This window comes from Podarcis cretensis (assembly GCF_951804945.1).
Source record: "Podarcis cretensis genome assembly, chromosome: 1".
Taxonomy (NCBI): domain Eukaryota; kingdom Metazoa; phylum Chordata; class Lepidosauria; order Squamata; family Lacertidae; genus Podarcis; species Podarcis cretensis.
This window is the reverse complement of record NC_137170.1, coordinates 130,729,889-130,749,524: the sequence shown is the minus strand read 5'-3', so window position 1 is coordinate 130,749,524 and position 19,636 is coordinate 130,729,889. Positions and strand designations below refer to the sequence as shown.

The window sequence follows — 19,636 nt, the reverse complement described above, 5'->3', positions numbered from 1 at the left end:
TCCAACTGGAGAACAGCCTTTACCAAAGGTGTCATGGGCTTTGAAGACACTCGAACTCAGGACGCAAGGGAGAAACATGCTAAGAGGAAGGCATGCTTGGCAAACCCTCACCATGATCAACTCCCGCCCGGAAACCAATGTCCCCACTGTGGAAGGACGTGTGGATCCAGAATTGGCCTCCACGGTCACTTACGGACTCATTGTTAAAACCGTGTTTATGGAAGGCAATCTTACTCGGCACACAAGCCAAAGCTGGCAAAATGCACTCCTATTATATTATTATTACATTTACATTTATATCCCACCTTTTCCCCAGTCTGGTACTCAAGGCAGTTTACAGATAAAAATACAAAAACATACCGGTATATGAAATAGAAAACGCTAAAAACGGAAAAGCTTATTGCTACATTGAATACAACCCTATGCCTTTAGACAAAATAGAATGTTCTTTTTGGCTTATCTAAGGCTGCAATCCTATACCAATTTACCTGGACATAAGTACTATAAAACTCAATAGATTTACTTCTAGACAGACATGCATCGGAGTGCAGTATAAGTTACATGTGATAAAATTGAAAATCCGGGATAGGGATAAGGTGGGTATAATATGTAGATATAAGGATGGAGCGTGGCATCTTCTGAGCGATAAAGTGAATGTAAAGATTTGTTTCCCAAGGTTGCAAGAACAAAACTATTAAATAGTAAGAGCTATATCCAATTAAGTCATGCTCATTAGACATATTAAAATCAGGGACTTGACTAACTTAGGCCCACTGATTTCAGTGGGTCTACTCCGAGTATGACTTAGTTAATTACATCCCACAATATGAAGCTTTTACTGGTATTTTTGTGTCTGATTTTATTTGTTGCATTATAGTAGCATATTCACTGAGATGATGTAACACCATAAGCAGTATTATTAATGGACAGTGTTGAACCAGATAGATTATTTAGAAATTTCTGCTTGGGATTTATACTTTTATATTTGATACATTTATTTCCAAGAATATTTTCTTCTGGTATTCCAGGGTCAGATGAAACAAAAGAGAACCTCTGTCAGATGAGCAAATCTGGTGATCTATGCATCCCTGAAAAAGGTAATAATTCTCAATCTGCAAAAAAAAAATGCTTCATTTTATTCATTCATTTATTTAACAAAATAATATATGCTGCTTGATTGCAATAAAATGTCAAGATAGTTTGTATGAAACATTATAATAACTATATAAAATAATAGAAAATTAATATATTAACACTTTCCTTTCACAATGGCATTATCTGTGTACAGAAAATATCTGTATTGTGATGCGTTAAGGACAGTGTGATTGCATTTTTCCTTTGATATTGGGTGCCTGGGCTACACAGCTTGCTTCATATAGTAAATATGATGATGGGTGGGTGTGTATACAAAAAAGCAAAGGGGGAGGACAGAGGTCTAGACACCCATGTTCTCTAATGCCCCATTGTTTTAACAACAATTTGGTGAATTCATTAATACCTTCTGCGATCTTTTTAATTGCATTCTCTACAATTCTGCCTCAATTCCTTTTTATTATCTTTTTTTGTGTATTCTTTAAAGGAGTGAATTAGTCTTCTCTTCTGTGGTTTTAAGCCTCTCTTTCTTTTTACTATCTCTTAATGAATTAGTGTGGCCTTTTGGTCTCCACTATCAACTCCACATTTATAACATCCACCACCTCTCTTTCTCCTCTTGACCTGAGGAATCCCATCACACCAGCAGCTGTCTTGCAACTTACCAGCTGGCTTCAGGCTCGCTGAGTTTAAGTTGGAAAAGGGACTAGGAAATACGGGTAATTTTCATGCGGTTGCTAGACAACCAAGCAGTCATTCCCTGTCATTTCTCAGTTAACAGGAAGTATTAGTAGATGCCTCCATGGTTGCTGAGTAACCACTTGCAATCCTCTCCATTTCCCCCTCCCCTGTCACTTAAGGTTTAGTGGCCCAGCTGCCCTGAACTTAGCAGAAAAGTACTACAGCTGCTGCTATTACACTATAATTTATAGCAGCAGTAGGAATGCTGCCTAGAACACTACTGAGCTGTTTTTTGTTTGGCTCAGCCATAGCTACCTTAATTATTATTTTTTCAAAAAAGTTTATTGGTTTTCACAATATTATAAACAAACAAACAAACACACAAGAAAAACATAAATCATAGCCTTACTGAAAATTACACTTATTAACTTTGTTAAGTGACTTCCTCACTTCCCCTTGGTTGAATTTCATTGCATGTCCTTTTAACGGTTTTCCAAATCCCAATTCTTATGAAATTTAACTTAAACATTAACATCCTTAAATCTTCACCTTATGGAATTAAACATATTAATTCATCACTTAACATAAATAAAATCCTAAGCCAATTAAGTATCTGCAAGCTTGCAGTCATAGCTACCTTTAAGCACAATATTTTACAAAAGTAGTAGAAGCTATCAGCCGTGTTGACGTGGGACAGCATCCGGTTCTGGATGACTGAAAATAAAGCAGTCATGAATAGGAGAGTACCTGAATAGGGGCAGAGGAGCGATAGATCATTCTTGATTAGGGGAAGAAACACCTCTAATATTCATTTACACTGGACAGCAGCTGGCTCACAAAACATCCTCCCTCTGTCTCACCACACCCAGCCTTCTTTGCCGAGAACTCAGGCACAGTCATTATACCTTACTTGGGTTCTGCACCCTCTCCTTTTCATGAATGTAGGATTGTCCAGGCATTATCCAACCCATTTCTCTTTCCTTGCTACCAGTTCGTTTTCGTCTTCCTGAAGCACAGGAGGCAAAGTGGCTTTGCCAAAAGCCGTTCCATAGCGTTTGCTGCATCCTCAGCTGTTGAGGCCGCAAGCCAAATAGCACACACAAAGACAGGCTTATACCCTAAAAGCAGATCTCTTCCAGCTACGGCATCTGCCAGTGACTGAGGCTGGCAAGCACAGCGCTGAACCCGAGAAACTTGTATGCCACAAGCTAGCTCCATGCAGACTAGACCCAAGTTGCCTACAGGCTGAGGCACGTTCGCAGCCTGTACTTTTCTTCATAGGGGTGCTAAATAGCTTTCATCTTTTAAGCAACTGATCTAGAGGAACGTTGTTTGTAATCTCTTGCTGTTGAAAGTTCTCTCGGGGTTTGAAATAAGGGAGTCACTTTAGTAAAGGTAAAGGGACCCCTGACCATTAGGTCCAGTCGTTGACCGACTCTGGGGGTTGCGGCGCTCATCTCGCTTTATTGGCCGAGGGAGCCGGCGTACTGCTTCCGGGTCATGGGGCCAGCATGACTAAGCCACTTCTGGCGAACCAGAGCAGCGCACGGAACGCCGTTTACCCTTCCCGCCGGAGCGGTACCTATTTATCTACTTGCACTTTGATGTGCTTTTGAACCGAGCAACGGGAGCTCACCCCGTCACAGGGATTCGAACCGCCGACCTTCTGATCGGCAAGTCCTAGGCTCTGTGGTTTAGACCACAGCGCCACCTGGGAGTCACTTTACAACCTATTCAATTAGTCTGTCAGTTTGTTTTCATGGCACTAATATTGGAGAACTGTATTTGGGAAATGTGTGTAGATGAAAACCAAGCCATCAAGTATTTTCGAATTCTTACGTACCAGGAATTTTCCATCCCTATATCACTCTGCAATACTTCATTAACTACAATGCCTTGGCAGTAACAACCTTTGGTGGTAAGTTGTGTAAAAAGTAGGAATCTCTGTTTATCTCAACCACCACACTTCTCACTCCAGTCAACATGTAGCAACTGATTCTGTGCCCAGATTCTTTTACAAAACTAACAAAACACTCTGTCAACTAGTTGTACAAGCAGGTGGTGTGTATCTCTCTCCCACTTCTTTCTGAAACAGCCAAGTGTCAGGATTTTCATTTTTAAAATGACCTTGTGCAGTCTTTGCTACTGGCTAGGAAGGAAGACTTTAATTATGGGGCAAGTTTCTCAGGTCCAGCTCTAGGATCACATTGTGCAATCACTAGAGATCTATGCAAATTAGAGATCATTTGTGGTATGTTATTGTATATTGATATACTTGAGAACAAAGAATGACAGTATTGCTAAATAACTTTCTGAGGCATAAGTAGCCCCCAGGGGAAGAAATAGGCTGCTATTTCTTTAACCATCATCTTTTTATTTTACATTTATTTCAGAATTTCCAACAGATTCTTTGGAAGAAGATTTTGAGAGAGATTTTTCTTTCCTGGAGAATTTATCAAGCCCCAGTTCTTCAAGCAGAGGAAATATTATACAGGAATACCAAACTGCAGATGATAATGCCTTCATGGCTCCCCTGTTCAGGAACCTGCAACAGAGGCAAAATCCCTGGTTTACTCATCTGGATTTCTGCCTTCACAGCTCCTCGATTTTGGCCTTCATAGTAAGTATTAGGAAAGGCAGTTTTTTAGTAACATAAATGGAGGAGAAACATGATTTAGCAATGAATTGAATGAGGGGAATGAACAAGACAGGGAAGCTAATGATAAATACTAAGGCCATGTGACTGTCAACAGGCTGGTGATGTCAATGGATAAAGAGTGTCAATGAACAGAGAAGGGCTTGGGAGAAAAGATTAAAAGTATGATCTTGGACATACTGAGCATTGATAATGCACCTGAACAGAAACACCAGGGAGGCACTTAGATGGTGGGATTAGATGGAGAAAGTTATGGGGAAGAGAGGTGGCAATAGATATGTACATGTATATATTTAAAAAGTTTGCAGACTCAGATTGCCTACATAATTGACACCTGCATACCATCCAACTTTTTCAGGTAAAAAAACCAGGACATGCATCTTCTGGGATGTGCTCCCAGCAAGTCACATGACCCACCAAACCCGTCGGAGAGTGCATCACCCAAAATGGCCGCTGCGATCTCATGCGAAATATTAGCATGTACCCCTTCCCCCCACACCGTGACACTTGGCAGGCATGCACCTGCTGTTCCTTGAATATTTGCTAGCCCCCCAAATCTAAACTTTTGCCATAGTTATTATTGATGGTGTAGAGGTGGGCTTACCTGAACAGCTGTAAGCATTAAGAAATTAATCATTATGTGGGTTTAGTCGTGAGTGGAGAAGCATGTGTTAAATGGTACTGTGTCAAATTAAGACGATCTTCCTGTTTTTCCCTCCCAAAGGTTGGATCGCACAGTCAGAATCTCTAGATCCTTTTTCCAAACCAGAGCCGGAGAAGCAGCAAGGACCTTCACAAACCTCACCAAAGATGCCACAAAAGTGTAAGTGATATATTTCACACAAATCCTTTTGTGGGATGTGCATGTTCATTTTGTGCAATGTAGAGGGACACAGGTGGCACTGTGGGTTAAACCACAGAGCCTAGGCTTGCCAATCAGAAGGTCGGCGGTCCGAATCCCCGCGACGGGGTGAACTCCCATTGCTCGGTCCCTGCTCCTGCCAACCTAGCAGTTCGAAAGCACGTCAAAGTGCAAGTAGATAAATAGGTACCGCTCCGGCGGGAAGGTAAACGGCGTTTCCCTGCGCTGCTCTGGTTCGCCAGAAGCGGCTTAGTCATGCTGGCCACATGACCTGGAAGCTGTATGCCGGCTCCCTCGGCCAATAAAGCGAGATGAGCGCCGCAACCCCAGAGTCGGCCACGACTGGACCTAATGGTCAGGGATCCCTTTACCTTTACCTTAGCTTCTGAAAAGGAAGGTAATCCTTTTTTTAAAAAAATAATATTTATTAAGAGTTTAAAGATTACAAAAAGAAAGAAAAAGAATTAAACAAATCAACATAATAAAATACAAAAACAGAAACAAAAACACTACATAAAACATTGAATTAACAAAACAAAAACAATTAAAAACACTTCCAATATTTTCAATCTTAACTTTCATTCACTTGTTTCACTCACTTCCTCACGCCTCCCTTTTTGTATTCCACTTCAATTAACTGTTTCAGCAATTCCTTTCCATCTTCATCTATTTTCTGTCCTATAATTAATCTTAACATATTCTAACCTTGTTTTTTCCCTTTAATACATTAACAATCTATCTGTGCCTAGTTCCTTATAACATTTCTGCCAAAGCCATATAACTTCATTCCACCATTTTTCTACAGCTCATTAATTTTACAATATTTCTGTAAATAATCTTTAAATGTTTTCCAATCTTCTTCCACCGACTCCTCTCCCTGGTCTCGGATTCTGCCAGTAATTTCCGCCAATTCCATATAGTCCATTGAAAAGGAAGGTAATCCTGACAACCGTAATGTACTCTGATTCCCCTGGGTGAGAAATCAACGCTTTAAACAAACTGTAAATGCAAGTTTGAGGGAGATACAAATGTGGATTCCCCCCACCACACACACACACACATACACATTGAGCATGAGGTGAAACCATCGTTGGGACAGGGCAGTGTCCAGTAGAACAAGAAAGCCCCTCTAACCCCGTTCTGGTCTTCCACTTTAAATGGCAGCCACAGTAGCTTCACTATGTAAATAAAATTCCTAACGAAAAGTAACTGAATTATATGTAATGCTTGCAGTACTAAACAGACTTTTACTGTCCATTGACCTTGATTGTTAGGAAAGCAGTGGTACCTCTGGTTAAGTACTTAATTCGTTCTAGAGGTCTGTTCTTAACCTGAAACTGTTCTTAACCTGAAGCACCACTTTAGCTAATGGGGCCTCCTGCTGCCGCCACGCCGCCGGAGCACGATTTCTGTTCTCATCCTGAAGCAAAGTTCTTAACCCGAGGTACTATTTCTGGGTTAGCAGAGTCTGTAACCTGAAGCGTATGTAACCCAAGGTACCACTGTACTTGTTTGTTTATTAAATAGTTTTTAAAATTAACAGCTATTATTTCTAAGTGGCTTAAAAGGATACAGTACAAAAAAGTAAAAATCACCAATCCACTCATTAATTAAGATGAAGGAAGAAAATGTCTGAGCAGTAAAAAATATTTCTTAAAAGCTCTGTCTAGGTCAGGGGTGTCCATTCTCCAAAAAGGGCCGGATTTGATGGTGAACATGCGTGAGGGCCGACCTTTTTCTACGATGATTTTTACCCCTAAGTTGTTGATTTTTTTTTTTAGGATTTGACCCCAATAGATAAACTGCCACAAGGGCCAGATGAAACCCTCAAAACAGACTTTGGACATGCCTGGTCTAGGTCAAACAATGAAATCCGTTTCTTTTACCTGTATTTCAGCTGTGGAGAAGACTAGTAGCCAAGACATGTCAGCCTGGTTTAGTGCCTTTGCAGACTTGGATCCTCTTTCAAATCCAGATGCTGTTGGACGTTCAGATGATGATCTCCTTACTGCATGATTAAGTGTAACCCAGAACATAAAACTACTTTGGTATGAAACTATCGTGTCCTTCCAAGAGAGACTTTAAGACACGGTTGCAGACATCATCGCAGATAAAGAACATCCATGTTGTTTACATCAGGAGTGTAAAGACCACCTATGTTTCTTGATTTCATGATCATTTCCAATGCTATAAAACTTTATTAATTACTACTGCAGAAATGTCTTACGACACAATTAATTAGGATTTCACCCATAAATTCAATAAATGAAAGTTATAGGAAGCTGAGCAAACCATTTTATCTTTACCATTACAGCTAGATAACTAGTGTTCCTTATGTTAAGTCCTTGGCGCATATTTTTGCTTAATCACTTCTTGGACTTTTGCCTCCTTATATTTCATCTGTTCTTGAAGGACAAGCACTGTAGACGATACAGTTATATGCATATATCATCAGTTTTCCAAACCTTTTTCAAAATGCCCAGTACATTGTAAAAATCCCTATATTGCATATATAAGCTATTTTTAAAGTACCTCTGAAGCAGGATAGATAAATAAGTCAAGTATCTTGCAGCTACTGAAGATCAGTTATGCTAAGAGCTCCAACTAGAGTCCCGCAAGCCCTTTATAACTGGAAAAGGTGCATTAGGACCAGAAAAGTGAAGTTAAATGCTTCCCAGCCAATGTTTCCTTGCTGCTTTTTTCTCTCTGAAGAGTTCCAAATTCATGTTGCCCCCATCTAGAAACACAACAGAGATAGGAAACCTGCTGGCCACTTCTTGGGTTTCTGTTGTCCCTCCTGAACATGCTCTTAATGTTTAAAAAGGGCTGTCTGCTGATGTACCGCCTATCTTGGAAATAGAATTTTAAGGCACCAGAACCCTGCATTGGTTGCCTGTATTGGCAATCTGTTTTCCACAGTATTGCTCAATTATTTGCATCACTTGAGAAAGCAAACATACCTAGTACTGAATCTGATTTCATCTTTCATCTGTTATACAACTTCATTATTTGGAAACTGATTTCTAAATAATCTGTGAACAGTATAGCTCCCCTCTATATATAGGAAAATGTTAACAGATACACAATGCTTCATATTTAAAGATATATTCTATTTAGAGACATGTGCCTTTTGAATTTAAATTGGTAGCTCATTCTTCTCCTTGTGATTGCTTGCAGTTTCTCAAGCCAGAATAAAAAATGTTACAGAACCATCTCATATAAATTGTCATAATTTGGTGAGTACTTTTAGAAAGCATGAAGTGTCCTTTAATTAGAAAAAAATATATATTTCACTAGTTATTCTGGTAATCAATTAGTGTAATAAATATTGTTTGAAAGTAGAAACAACATCAATAGTATTATTCTGCAACAGACTTGTTGATTATTGTTGTCAAATATGGTTACATTTCTATTCAAGTTTCACATTTAGACCTAGTCTACTGTCACATCTTATCTATGTAAACTTCCTGGCTGCTTTTGTGGAATTATGGTCCCGTTCTTCTTCATTATATAGTATGCTATATTAAAGGATTTTGGGGAAGATAAGAGACTAATGCAGTTTGAAAAGCTAGATGTGATGATATGAAAAATTATACTTCTATGAATAAAAACTTTTCCCCAGCTACGTTTTAACATCCCTTATATGGGTGAGTAGAAAGACTCCTCCACTTGGAGTGTGCCTGTAAGGAACCATTTTATATCACTTTCTTTGGGCTTCTGAAGTACAGCACATCCTTTTCTGGGGCAATTTGCAGTCTTTTTGCTAGATTTAGACCTCATCCTGGGAATCGTAGCTTGTTAAGGTGCTGAGAGGGACGCAGGTGGCGCTGTGGGTTAAAGCCTCAGCGCCTAGGACTTGCCGATCGAAAGGTCGGCAGTTTGAATCCCTGCGGCGGGGTGCGCTCCCGCTGCTTGGTCCCAGCGCCTGCCAACCTAGCAGTTCGAAAGCACCTCCGGGTGCAAGTAGATAAATAGGGACCGCTTACCAGCGGGAAGGTAAACGGCGTTTCCGTGTGCGGCTCTGGCTCGCCAGAGCAGCGATGTCACACTGGCCACGTGACCCGGAAGTGTCTCCGGACAGCGCTGGCCCCTGGCCTCTTAAGTGAGATGGGCGCACAACCCCAGAGTCTGTCAAGACTGGCCCGTATGGGCAGGGGTACCTTTACCTTTAAGGTGCTGAGAGTTGTTCAGAGACCCCCTATTCCCTGAGTTCCCTGGGAAGAAGGAGTGACTATGAAATGGTTCTGATAGCTGTGACTCTGTTAGGACTTCATCCTTAGTGATCTAGTTCAGCGCTACTCAAATTGGTGGCCTTGCCAGCCCAGGTTGGTAAGGGGCTTTGGGGAACAAATATTATACCAGTCCTTGGCACATGGGGTGGTGTGGGGAGCAGGGAGATTGTCAGTCTGCAACATCAGATCAATTGAGAAGAACGCACACACAATAGATATACACGTATACAATCCATAGCTCTGGGAGCTTTTAAAGCCATGAATGCTGAGTATTGTACTATACGGAGGTTCAAAAAAAGTTTTGGTCTGTGTATATGAGGGAAAGAGAATGTTCATGGGATTAATTGAACATACATTACATCAATTTCCCTTGCTTTCACAACTCACATAAGCAGTGCAGCTGCTCACCCTAAGCACATGTGAAGTACAATCCTATGCAAATTTACTGAGAAATACCATTGATTTCAGTGCTGCTTACTCCAGGTACATATGCAAACGATTGCATTGTTATTTGTATATTATTTTCAGTACAATTCCGATCTAGGGGGTTTAGCTCTTGCCTGTCGTTTTGCATTTAGGAAGAAGGCAAAATATTAAAACTCAGAGGCTTTTAAGAATAACAAAAACAAAGAGTTTCCAATTAAATGCAAACATTCCTTTTTAAAGCACAGGACACAGCACTTTAAAAAATATATGGGAGCTGGGCTTCAATGTAGATTCTTATTACTCTCCATTTTGGGCCATCACTTCCATCGTTTCCAAACCAACGTTAAGGACAAAGATAGATTAAGTGGCTGGCAGAATTCAGAGATGTCTTCCGAAACGCAGATGCCAGTTTCTCATACAGAACAAGCCACTTTATATCTAAATGGGGTGCAATCATTTGTTCGTCAGATTTCTTCCACAGATAGGCAGAAAAGGGATTAGAGGGGATTTGCAGAATTATGGAATAGGCATGCTGTTAAGAGTTGACTACTCAGAGTGTTGGGTTAAGCCTTTGCTCCTCTTAATCTATGCCAGCATTATAGCAAATCTCTTACATGCAGACAGTAAACAAGGTAGCAATATGGCATGTCTCATTTCTGTTGTTTTGATGTCTGGTTTCTTTTATTCGGTTCTCGGGCAGAGCAATCCTATACTCTTAATTACCCAGGGTGGTGGGTGGGGAGGGACAGAAAAGCCACTGCATTCTATATGCCGTCAGCCGCGAAGACTAGGGAAACTCGCCAGAAAGCAAAGAAACGAAGTGAAAATGTCAGACACAACTCCACTAGCCCTGGAAACACCACCAGTAGCAACAACCAATCAGGGACTGCATCAGCGGTGACACGCCTACATGGAAAGAGCGAATGAATTCACAATGACAAGGGCATGTCCTCAGCACACACACACACAACTGCATCAGCACCCCACCCGCTACGATGCCATAGCACACCCACGCCAGGAGCTCCAGCTCCAGCACCACTCCTGCCAATCCCTAGACAGTCAGTCCTCCAGGAAGGGATTTGAAGCCCCTCACCCCCTTCACAACCACGGTTTCAAAACATAACACGTCTATTTTGGACTCGGAATTTTCTCCTATTTTTGTTCTAGAAATACGTTTTACTTAATAGTTAATATGCAACTCAAATGACGTATCACCTTCAGAATATGCCCTTTATTGGACACAGTCACATTAATATAGCCTTAGCATTTATGCACCATAAGTACTGCAATCCCCACAGCTCTATAAAGCAGCTTGGTCTATTTTGTAGGAAAGGGAAAAAAAATTGGCACAACGTACCGTATTTTTCGCCCTATAGAACGCACTTTTCCCCCTCCAAAAATGAAGGGGAAATGTGTGTGCGCCCTATGGGGCAAATGCAGGCTTTCGCTGAAGCCTGGAGAGCGAGAGGGGTCGGTGCGGACCAACCCCTCTCACTCTCCAGGCTTCAGGAAGCTATCCGCAAGCCTTGGGAGCCCGCGGGAGTTCCTGCCGGGCTCCCACAGCTTGCGGAGAGCTGCCTGCATCCCTGCGGATAGCAGCCTGTTCTGGGGGCTGGGGTCGGGGGAAGCTTGGGCTTCCCCCGCCCCAGCCCCGCGCCTGGGGGGGGGGGAATAAATTTTTTTCTTTATTCCCCCCCAAAAAAACTAGGTGCGCCCTATGGGGCAAAAAATACGGTAATCTAGAGTTTCTGTGAGAGCTAGGATTTGACTCAAGAACTCTTGGGACACTATTATCCACTGAAAACCCTGGCTCTAGAAAACAAAGAGAGGGGTGTGTGTGCAAAGGCAAGCCCTTCTTCAAATTAAGTAATTTTTAATAGAGGCAGTGTCAATTAGTTGGAGATGTTTGCTGTAAAACAACCTTTGGCAATTTCAGACAAATGGAATGAAGATTTCCAGTGGGTGTGGTAAGAACTTCCAAAATAAATGTCTCTGTTGATTATCATTTGCAAGTCTGGCTTCACATGTTAGTGCTCATGTTTCATTATGAAACTTTCAGGGGATGGGGGGGGGGAATCAAACACACAAGTCTTCACTTGAAATATTTATTGAAAGTGTGCGAGTCCCATAAAGGTGAGCAAAACGTTTTTGTAAAAAAATTCAATAGAATTTTTTGCAGACGTAGATCTTACATAATTAAAATAAAAAATAGAAAAACAGGAAATGCCCAAACACACTGGTGTGCACTGAGAGGGAAAAGATTCTTATAAAGTCTTACATAAACAAACATCACTGGCTTTGCAAATAGAGCATATAGCCATACAGTCTACCAAATTAGGCGTGGATTTCTCCATAACGTCTTTATCCCTAGGACTGGCATAAAACAGGACAGCCAGTCTCTAGCAAGGGGTGAACCCGGAAGAGAAAGATATCACATGCCACTGGCAGTGAACCGCTGTGATAAAGTCACGTTACACAATATCCAGACAGAATTAGAATGGTAGGAAAGATACATGTTGGGGAACATTTCATTTCCATTTGCAGATCTAAATAGGACACTGATAGCCAAACAAGATGAAATCAGAAGTCAAAGAAAACATCCATGCTTCGTTACCAACACAAGTAATCTGCCTTTCCATTACCTAGTACTGGAGATATACTTGTATATCAGTTTAAGGAAATATGACTTTCATGACTGATGAGGCCTTTAGATGCTCCAATCTTAATTCACTGCAACTTTGTTTTTAGTGATAAATGCATATTATGGTTAACAACTTTGTTTTTAGTGATAAATGCATATTATGGTCAACAATACCTTGAAACTTGCCCAATACAGTGTTATTTAGCCACACCAACAACTAGCTAAAACCACACATACATTTCTTCCCCCAAAGGATCCGTTTCATGTCACTAACAGTTTACACCTGAATACAAACATAGCCATTTAAAGACAATTTTACTGGTGTTCCTTTTTTTCAGATGGAGAACTTACAACAAGCAGCAGCAACATCTCAGATTGAATTAAGCAAAATAAACAAAACCAGAATGCCTATTTTCATAGGTACAAGGAAATGTCACATTAGGTTAGCTTTCCCCCATATTTCCCATCATACCGCCCCCCCAACCGCCTCTTGTTGCAGCCTCTCCCCACAACGGAAAGAAAAGCCATAGAAACAGGACACAGCAAGACGACACAATATGAGTAGCGAGACCTCAGATTCTTCTCCCCCCGACAGTTTTAGGAGTGTTGTGGGGAGCTAGTGGCAGTAACTCTCTTGCTCTCACCAGGGTTGCAGACATTTCTGTTTTGCTTCTACATTTCTGGACTTCTCTCATCTCCAACCAGGAACTGGAATTCTAACAGGGAAGGAAGTAGCCTCTGTTGATCTTCCCCAAGTCAACTCCTGGTTGGGAGGCAAGGGAAATGCTGAAAACAACTATCTCCCTTATTCCCCTAGCTTCATTTGGAAGAGAGAGGGAGGCAACAAAACTTTGGAGTGCATCATTCCCCGCTCGTCTCCTCTAAGCAGCTTTGAAGGAAAGGGGAGATTCGTTTCCCCACACATACAAGCTGGTTTGGGGGAGTGGGAAATGGAGGGTGAATCCCCTCCAAGCCAACCCCCACACTGCAGGTGGGACTGAGAAAGAGGCAGTGCATCTTTGATGCACTGCTGGTCGTTCCCCATTTTCCAAGTTTCCTGGGGACCTTTTCTTGTGTAAGAACAACATGAAGCAAACAGAATGCTAACAAGTGGCATGAATGTACATGTATGTATTGTGTGTACATACTTATAACACCCACCCACCATGTATGTGGAAAAAAATGGCATAGCTATTACAGTTTAATAGACACTCGGCAATCCTGACAACTGGCGATAATGAATTTGATCTCATTATTTCTAACTAGCTAAAGCTGGATTTTCTTTATTCTGTTAGACCTTTTCCTTGTCCTAACTTCTTTGCTTTTGATTTTTTCCATGAACACTGTCCTCTCTGGCTATTCTGCCTCTCTTAAAGTCATGGGCTGAATTGCTCTAATGTCACAGAGGGGTAAAAGCAACCCAGAAGTAGGCAGTGGAGTGCAAAATCAAGGCTTGGAGAGAACTTGTAAGTGGAATGTTAAAGAATAGTAAGCAATTTTTATTTAAATCATTACCTGGCCTGGACTAATGTATGTTGGTACAGATCAGTTGAACATCTCATTGCATTTAAGTGGACATTTACTAGCCAAAAAAGAGCTGCTTATGGTTTGCATTTCCTCAGAATTTTCAATAATTTCAAATTATTACAAGGGCTAAACACTGTTTTCTTAATGGAAGCTGAAATGTCAGCTTTCTCATATTCATCTGCAGGCCAGCCTGAAGTGTGTTTCTCACTTTTTGCTCTGAAGACATGGGAAACTTCAGTTTTGAAGGCTTATGTTTTATATACCGTTCCAAGTTGTAATTTGGCCCTTAGGTACTCAATGGGAAAATTGAGTGAGGAGCTTCATGTAGTCTCTTATAAGCTGCTGTTTAACTTAAGAACTGGAATTGGGTTTAAACTAAATGCAAAGATTCCTCTAACGCAGAGGGAGCCTACCTTCCCATGTTTCACAAAGCCACAACATTCAATTTAAAATAAGGTTGTGTGTTCACAGAAGTTACGCTGATGAAACACATTGCTTGACAATTGACCTAGTTTTAAAATACTACGTTTTCCCATTTCATCCTTACCTGTTTCAAAAAGGGGTGAAAAACCTGATTTTAACACTCGAACTCAGCTGACTCAATGGTAATGTTTTTGCTGCAAAATAAGCAGTCCGAAGATATGTCAGGCAAGTTAGGTTCGAGGAATGGGGGGGGGGGGGTGGAGGGGGAGGAACAGACCATCTTGCTGTGCTAATACAAAATATGTAAGCAGAACACAGCAGAAACAAAGATATGCAAGTACAATACAGGACCAAGGTACAAAAATGATGAAGTAACACTTTAAAAATAGTTCCAGAAGCATAGCTTTGTTAGTCTGTTGCAGCAAAAACAACAAAGTCTTATAGCACCTTAAAGACTAACAAGTATATTGTAGCCCAGAACCTACTTTGCTGGGTAGGTATGTATATACCAAACTGGGTAGGTATATATACCCTGAGTATGGAGAGGTGTTTTTGTTTTTGAAACAAAAAAAAAAGCCATAGAGTGAAACCAAAAGGCCAAGCAATGTAGGAGCTGGTATATCTGGTATTACTAAGCAAGCAAAAATGAATGCAAGAACAAATGGATGTTGGTGTGACCCACTCCAAACAAGTGGTTACTGGGGATGAATAGACATAGTAAGATGAACAGCAGTAACAGTATTGCTATGCCTTTCAATCACACTAAGTGAATGGTCGCACTAATGCTACAATATTTTCGTTAGTCTAAAGATACCAGGAAAGCCTCCCTTAAAAATAATAACTTTCCTATAACTGCATAGCTTGGCACCAATTAATTTTGAATCATTCCGTACTAATAGCTCCTTTGAAAGTACTAGTCTACCTTCCAGGATAATTTGCCATTTTGGAGGCGTTTTGGAATCTGAAAGTGTGGCCTTTAAGCAGCTGCTCTAGCTCGAGTTGTTTAATGAGTCTCGGTAAAATCTCCTTTCGTTACCAGATTAGTTCATTGCCCTTCATAAACAGATTTAGTAACGGAAACTCCATCCCATTTTTGATTGTTACACCATTACAATTATTTTTTAGAAAGATCACAAAAGAAATGAAATGGGCCACAACTGCAGACCAATATTAAAGAATCAAACGATCCTTAGGTTAACACCCTAACAATATTGCTAGTCAAAAAGGAGACTATATCCACTGAAATAAATTGCTTTAACAAACATCATGCCTGACAAACTTTACCCTCAAGAGACCCACAAGACAGTACTTTGACAAGCAGGAAGAACCATGCATGGCCATTTCAAGATCATATGACTACACAGTTTATATAGTAGTGGCAAGACATGATAAGATTGGGGTATAGGCCAAAAGGCAATTCTAGATTCTGAAAGCGACACAACAAACCAAGATGTCCCAGGAGGCACTGATGTGACGGTTAGTTGGCATTTTGGGGGGAGAGGGAGAAGGGAATATTGTTCTGAAACACAACACTAGGAACAAGTCATTACACTATTGGCAGAAGTGCTCTAAAACACTATTTCCAGACAGGTACCTCTATTGTGAGTGATTCCCACCCCAATGCATGTCATGTACCAATATTGCTTCTCTTCTTGGTCTGAAAGAGATTAAGCTTATTGTGGGAGGATGTGGTCACATCACAGAATGCTGGTCACATCGTAGAATGCTGAGAAGATTCAGTCCTTTGGTCCCAAGAGTGGAAATGATGTAGCAAGAAAAGTGGGATCATCTTGCTATGCATCAAAAAGCTCAAGATTCATATGAACTAATACTTCTTACAGTGCCATTTGCTTGTTTCTCCCTTGCAGATCTTTTGCAAGGAACAGCTGGTATGTCTTGAATGTTTCCTTCTTCAAAATTGAAGATTGGTAATGCATCAGAAAAAAATTGGTCTTCCCAAATTGTAAAGCATTATGACCTGTCTCCCTTTATTGTACCAAAGCTTTTTTAAAAAAGTGCAGGCCAGAGATTTAATTTGAGCCTTCCCACGACAAGTACAGCAGTTTCTCTGCCACTCCTTTTCCTAGATCTCACGCCAGCCTAACAGTCATGGTCATGGAGATCAAGATACTAGTATGACCTGTTTATGGAATTGCCAGCAATCATGATGCAAACAGATGTGATTTGGAAGGCATAATCACAACTAGCTTCAATAAAGTTCTCTTAAAAGTTAGCAAAACCAAGTTTATCCTTCAGTTTCTTCACCATGTCTCGACTGCTGCAGCACCGACATCTGCGGTATAATTTTGTTTGTTCCGCCAGGGAGCCGCTCTTGGACCGCACTTGCAGAGATGGAGGCCATGGCAATTGGCTGCAGCAATGCAGGTGTCATACCAGGCGTGACGGTCAGATTATGAGTAGCACCCTTGAGTGTAAGATCTTGTGTGGGAAGAAGTGGCTTCAGGATACTGACCAGGCAGAAAGCAGAGCCACTTTTCGGAATGAAGTTTACTTTATTTTTGTCAGGACAGTAAAAGGCCGGAATTTCATGCAAGGGCTTTGGCCTACAAAAGAAAGAATAACAATTCAACAAGGTTTAGTACAGAAAGCTAAATATTGCCAGCATTCTGAATATGTTAACTGCAAATCTCAGATGCAATGAAAATTAAATATGTGGATGTTAGCACACATGTGTGAAAGGAAGAAGGCATTTTAAAGTTCATAATGGTAAAAAATTATCCTTTCTTTTTTCTAATCATTTTTTAAAATGACTTACAGTGTTTGTTGTGCTGATCCCAGAGATCAACAAATATGTCAACAGGTTCTCCATTACTGGATCAATGTAAAAGCATGGAAGATTTTAAAATCACAAAGAGTTATCCCATGTGTATCGGGAAACCTCTTTCATATCGGTCTCAACTGCCTGATGAAGCATTACAAATGGCTTGATACACAATTCAACAACTTTAGAAATCCTTTTTTCAAGACTATCGGGTTGGGTTCCAAGAAATGCAAGTAGAAACAAGCTATTGGAAAGGGACTTTCCTATTGTTTCCTCCACACTGAAATCTGGTGACCCCCCCCCGCCCCTGCAAAAAACAAAAACCTGTTCCTGTGAGCTGGGTGACTATTGAATGGCATGGGATAGAACACAGTGGGGTGGAGGGTCCTTCAACTCTGATGAACAGGGAGAACAGATGGCTGCAGTGGTGAGGTTGCTTGGATGAAAAAGTTCCCTTTTGCTAGCCTCCTTCCACTCCTCTGTAATGTGATGTGGTATCTATCACTTTAACATAGGTTCACATTTACCAAGCTGCAGTTTGGTGCAGGGATGATTAGCAGTTTTGACCAGAGGATTGTACTGAGGGTTGGCAGATCTTCTGAGGGCTGCATGCCAGCATATAACATGCCCAGGGCCAAGACATACCCACCACATTGTACAGGGGGCACCCCCCCACACCCTTTTCTCTTGATCAGCAGAAGAGTGGGGGTTGTTTCCTCCCCATTACAGCACTCATCCCAGTCCAACACTGCAGTGAAAAGGAACCCCCTCAATATACTTACATAGGCACATCTTTTCCCTCTGGCATTGCACCACTGCTAGAAGTGAAAAACAACCCTATTTAGCTGTGGCACTGTGTCAGAAGGAGTAGAAGTACCTTTGCAAACGCAGCAGGAGCAAGAGGAAAAGGCAGATGATTTTGAGAGAGGTCTGGGTCACTACTGGAAACAGCTCAAGGACTAAGATCTGTCCAGTGTGGAGGCTTGTCTGAAAGTACCCATGATTTACTGAATCGCAATGGTCATTGTCATCTTAATCCTACATAAGGCAGTCCACAACTGAACCCAAAGCTGGCAAAAGCCACCACCTTTCCCAAAGGTGAAAAGAATTGAGGAGTCTCCCTTGTCTTGCACTTCCTGACATACTCAGAAAGTAGAGTGAGACTTCACGGTTTTCCAAGTGTTTCCAAATCAAAACAAGCTCATGAGATTCTGCTCTTCTACAGTCTCAGAAGAAGATGGTGTTCTCCCTGATATGAAGTTGGGTCTCATAGTTTCACTGCTTTCAGAGCATCTCCAAGCTGGTGCAACAATGACACACTCCAGCTAAGAGCTTGAGAGAAGTCAGCCCTGCCTTAGACTGAGGGTGTTCTAAGTTCCCCAAAAGCTAGCATGGCAGGGACCAAGCCTTCACCTCTCTATCCAATTTGCAACTGAAAAGGGATGGGGCCATGTCCCACAGTTGTGCTAAGCTCTGAAGGAGCTCTGAGTGTCTCCAAAGGTCAAGGCTGGGTAATTTAGAAAATTAACCTGTGGTACGTTTTCCTTATGGGACGCCGGTGGCGCTGTGGGTTAAACCACAGAGCCAAGGGCTTGCCGATCAGAAGGTCGGTGGTTCAAATCCCTGCGAAGAGGTGAGCTCCCATTGCTCGGTCCCTGCTCCTGCCAACCTAGCAGTTCGAAAGCACGTCAAAGTGCAAGTAGATAAACAGGTACCGCTCCGGCGGGAAGGTAAACAGCATTTCCGTGTGCTGCTCTGGTTCACCAGAAGCGGCTTAGTCATGCTGGCCACATGACCTGGAAGCTGTACGCCGGCTCCCTCGGCCAATAAAGCGAGATGAGCGCTGCAACCCCAGAGTCGTCCGCGACTGGACCTAATGATCAGGGGTCCCTTTACCTTATAAGTTTTCCTTAAAGCAAAACTGCAGGCAAAGAAAGTGTTTTTCATGTTTTAAGAAAACTAGATATTCCACACTTTAGGAGTTTCTCTTTTGGGCTTTGTGTGCAGTGCCAAAGCTATGTGGTCATTCTCCAGATCTATTACATCCCTTGCTGCTAGACAGCATAAACCCCTTTATCACCAAGTCTGATCACTAGTAAAAAGCTCAATTTGTGTGGCATGGTACGTTTTTAGTCCCTAATCACTGACCAAAGAATAGTATTTGCCTTCTGCCAGTTGCCATGGTAGATTAGCAATATATCAGAGTTCTCATTGATGAAGCAGCTTTGGGTCTGATCTCTGTTACCTAAGCATTCCCTAAAAAGTGGAAGGGGGACAACGACAACTGCAGACAGTTTTAAATGATTACTGAATT

The 19,636-nt window shown here is 41.5% G+C and overlaps 2 protein-coding genes across 2 annotated transcripts in view; one reads left to right on the top strand and one right to left on the bottom strand.

Annotated features, from left to right (window-relative positions):
• Window positions 1-7,347, top strand: part of ICA1L (islet cell autoantigen 1 like) — a 32,404-nt gene extending 25,057 nt beyond the window's left edge. Inside the window, 5 exon segments of the mRNA XM_079980192.1 lie at window positions 1,029-1,097; window positions 4,167-4,301; window positions 4,304-4,393; window positions 5,154-5,252; window positions 7,189-7,347. Coding sequence (XP_079836318.1) covers window positions 1,029-1,097; window positions 4,167-4,301; window positions 4,304-4,393; window positions 5,154-5,252; window positions 7,189-7,307 — 512 coding nt within the window. The 3' untranslated portion in view covers window positions 7,308-7,347.
• Window positions 7,348-12,040: 4,693 nt separating this feature from the next.
• The window catches only part of FAM117B (family with sequence similarity 117 member B), a 29,334-nt gene continuing 21,738 nt past the window's right edge, over window positions 12,041-19,636 (bottom strand). Inside the window, exon 8 of the mRNA XM_079978982.1 lies at window positions 12,041-17,104. Coding sequence (XP_079835108.1) covers window positions 16,786-17,104 — 319 coding nt within the window. The 3' untranslated portion in view covers window positions 12,041-16,785. The remainder of the gene's footprint in view (window positions 17,105-19,636) is intronic.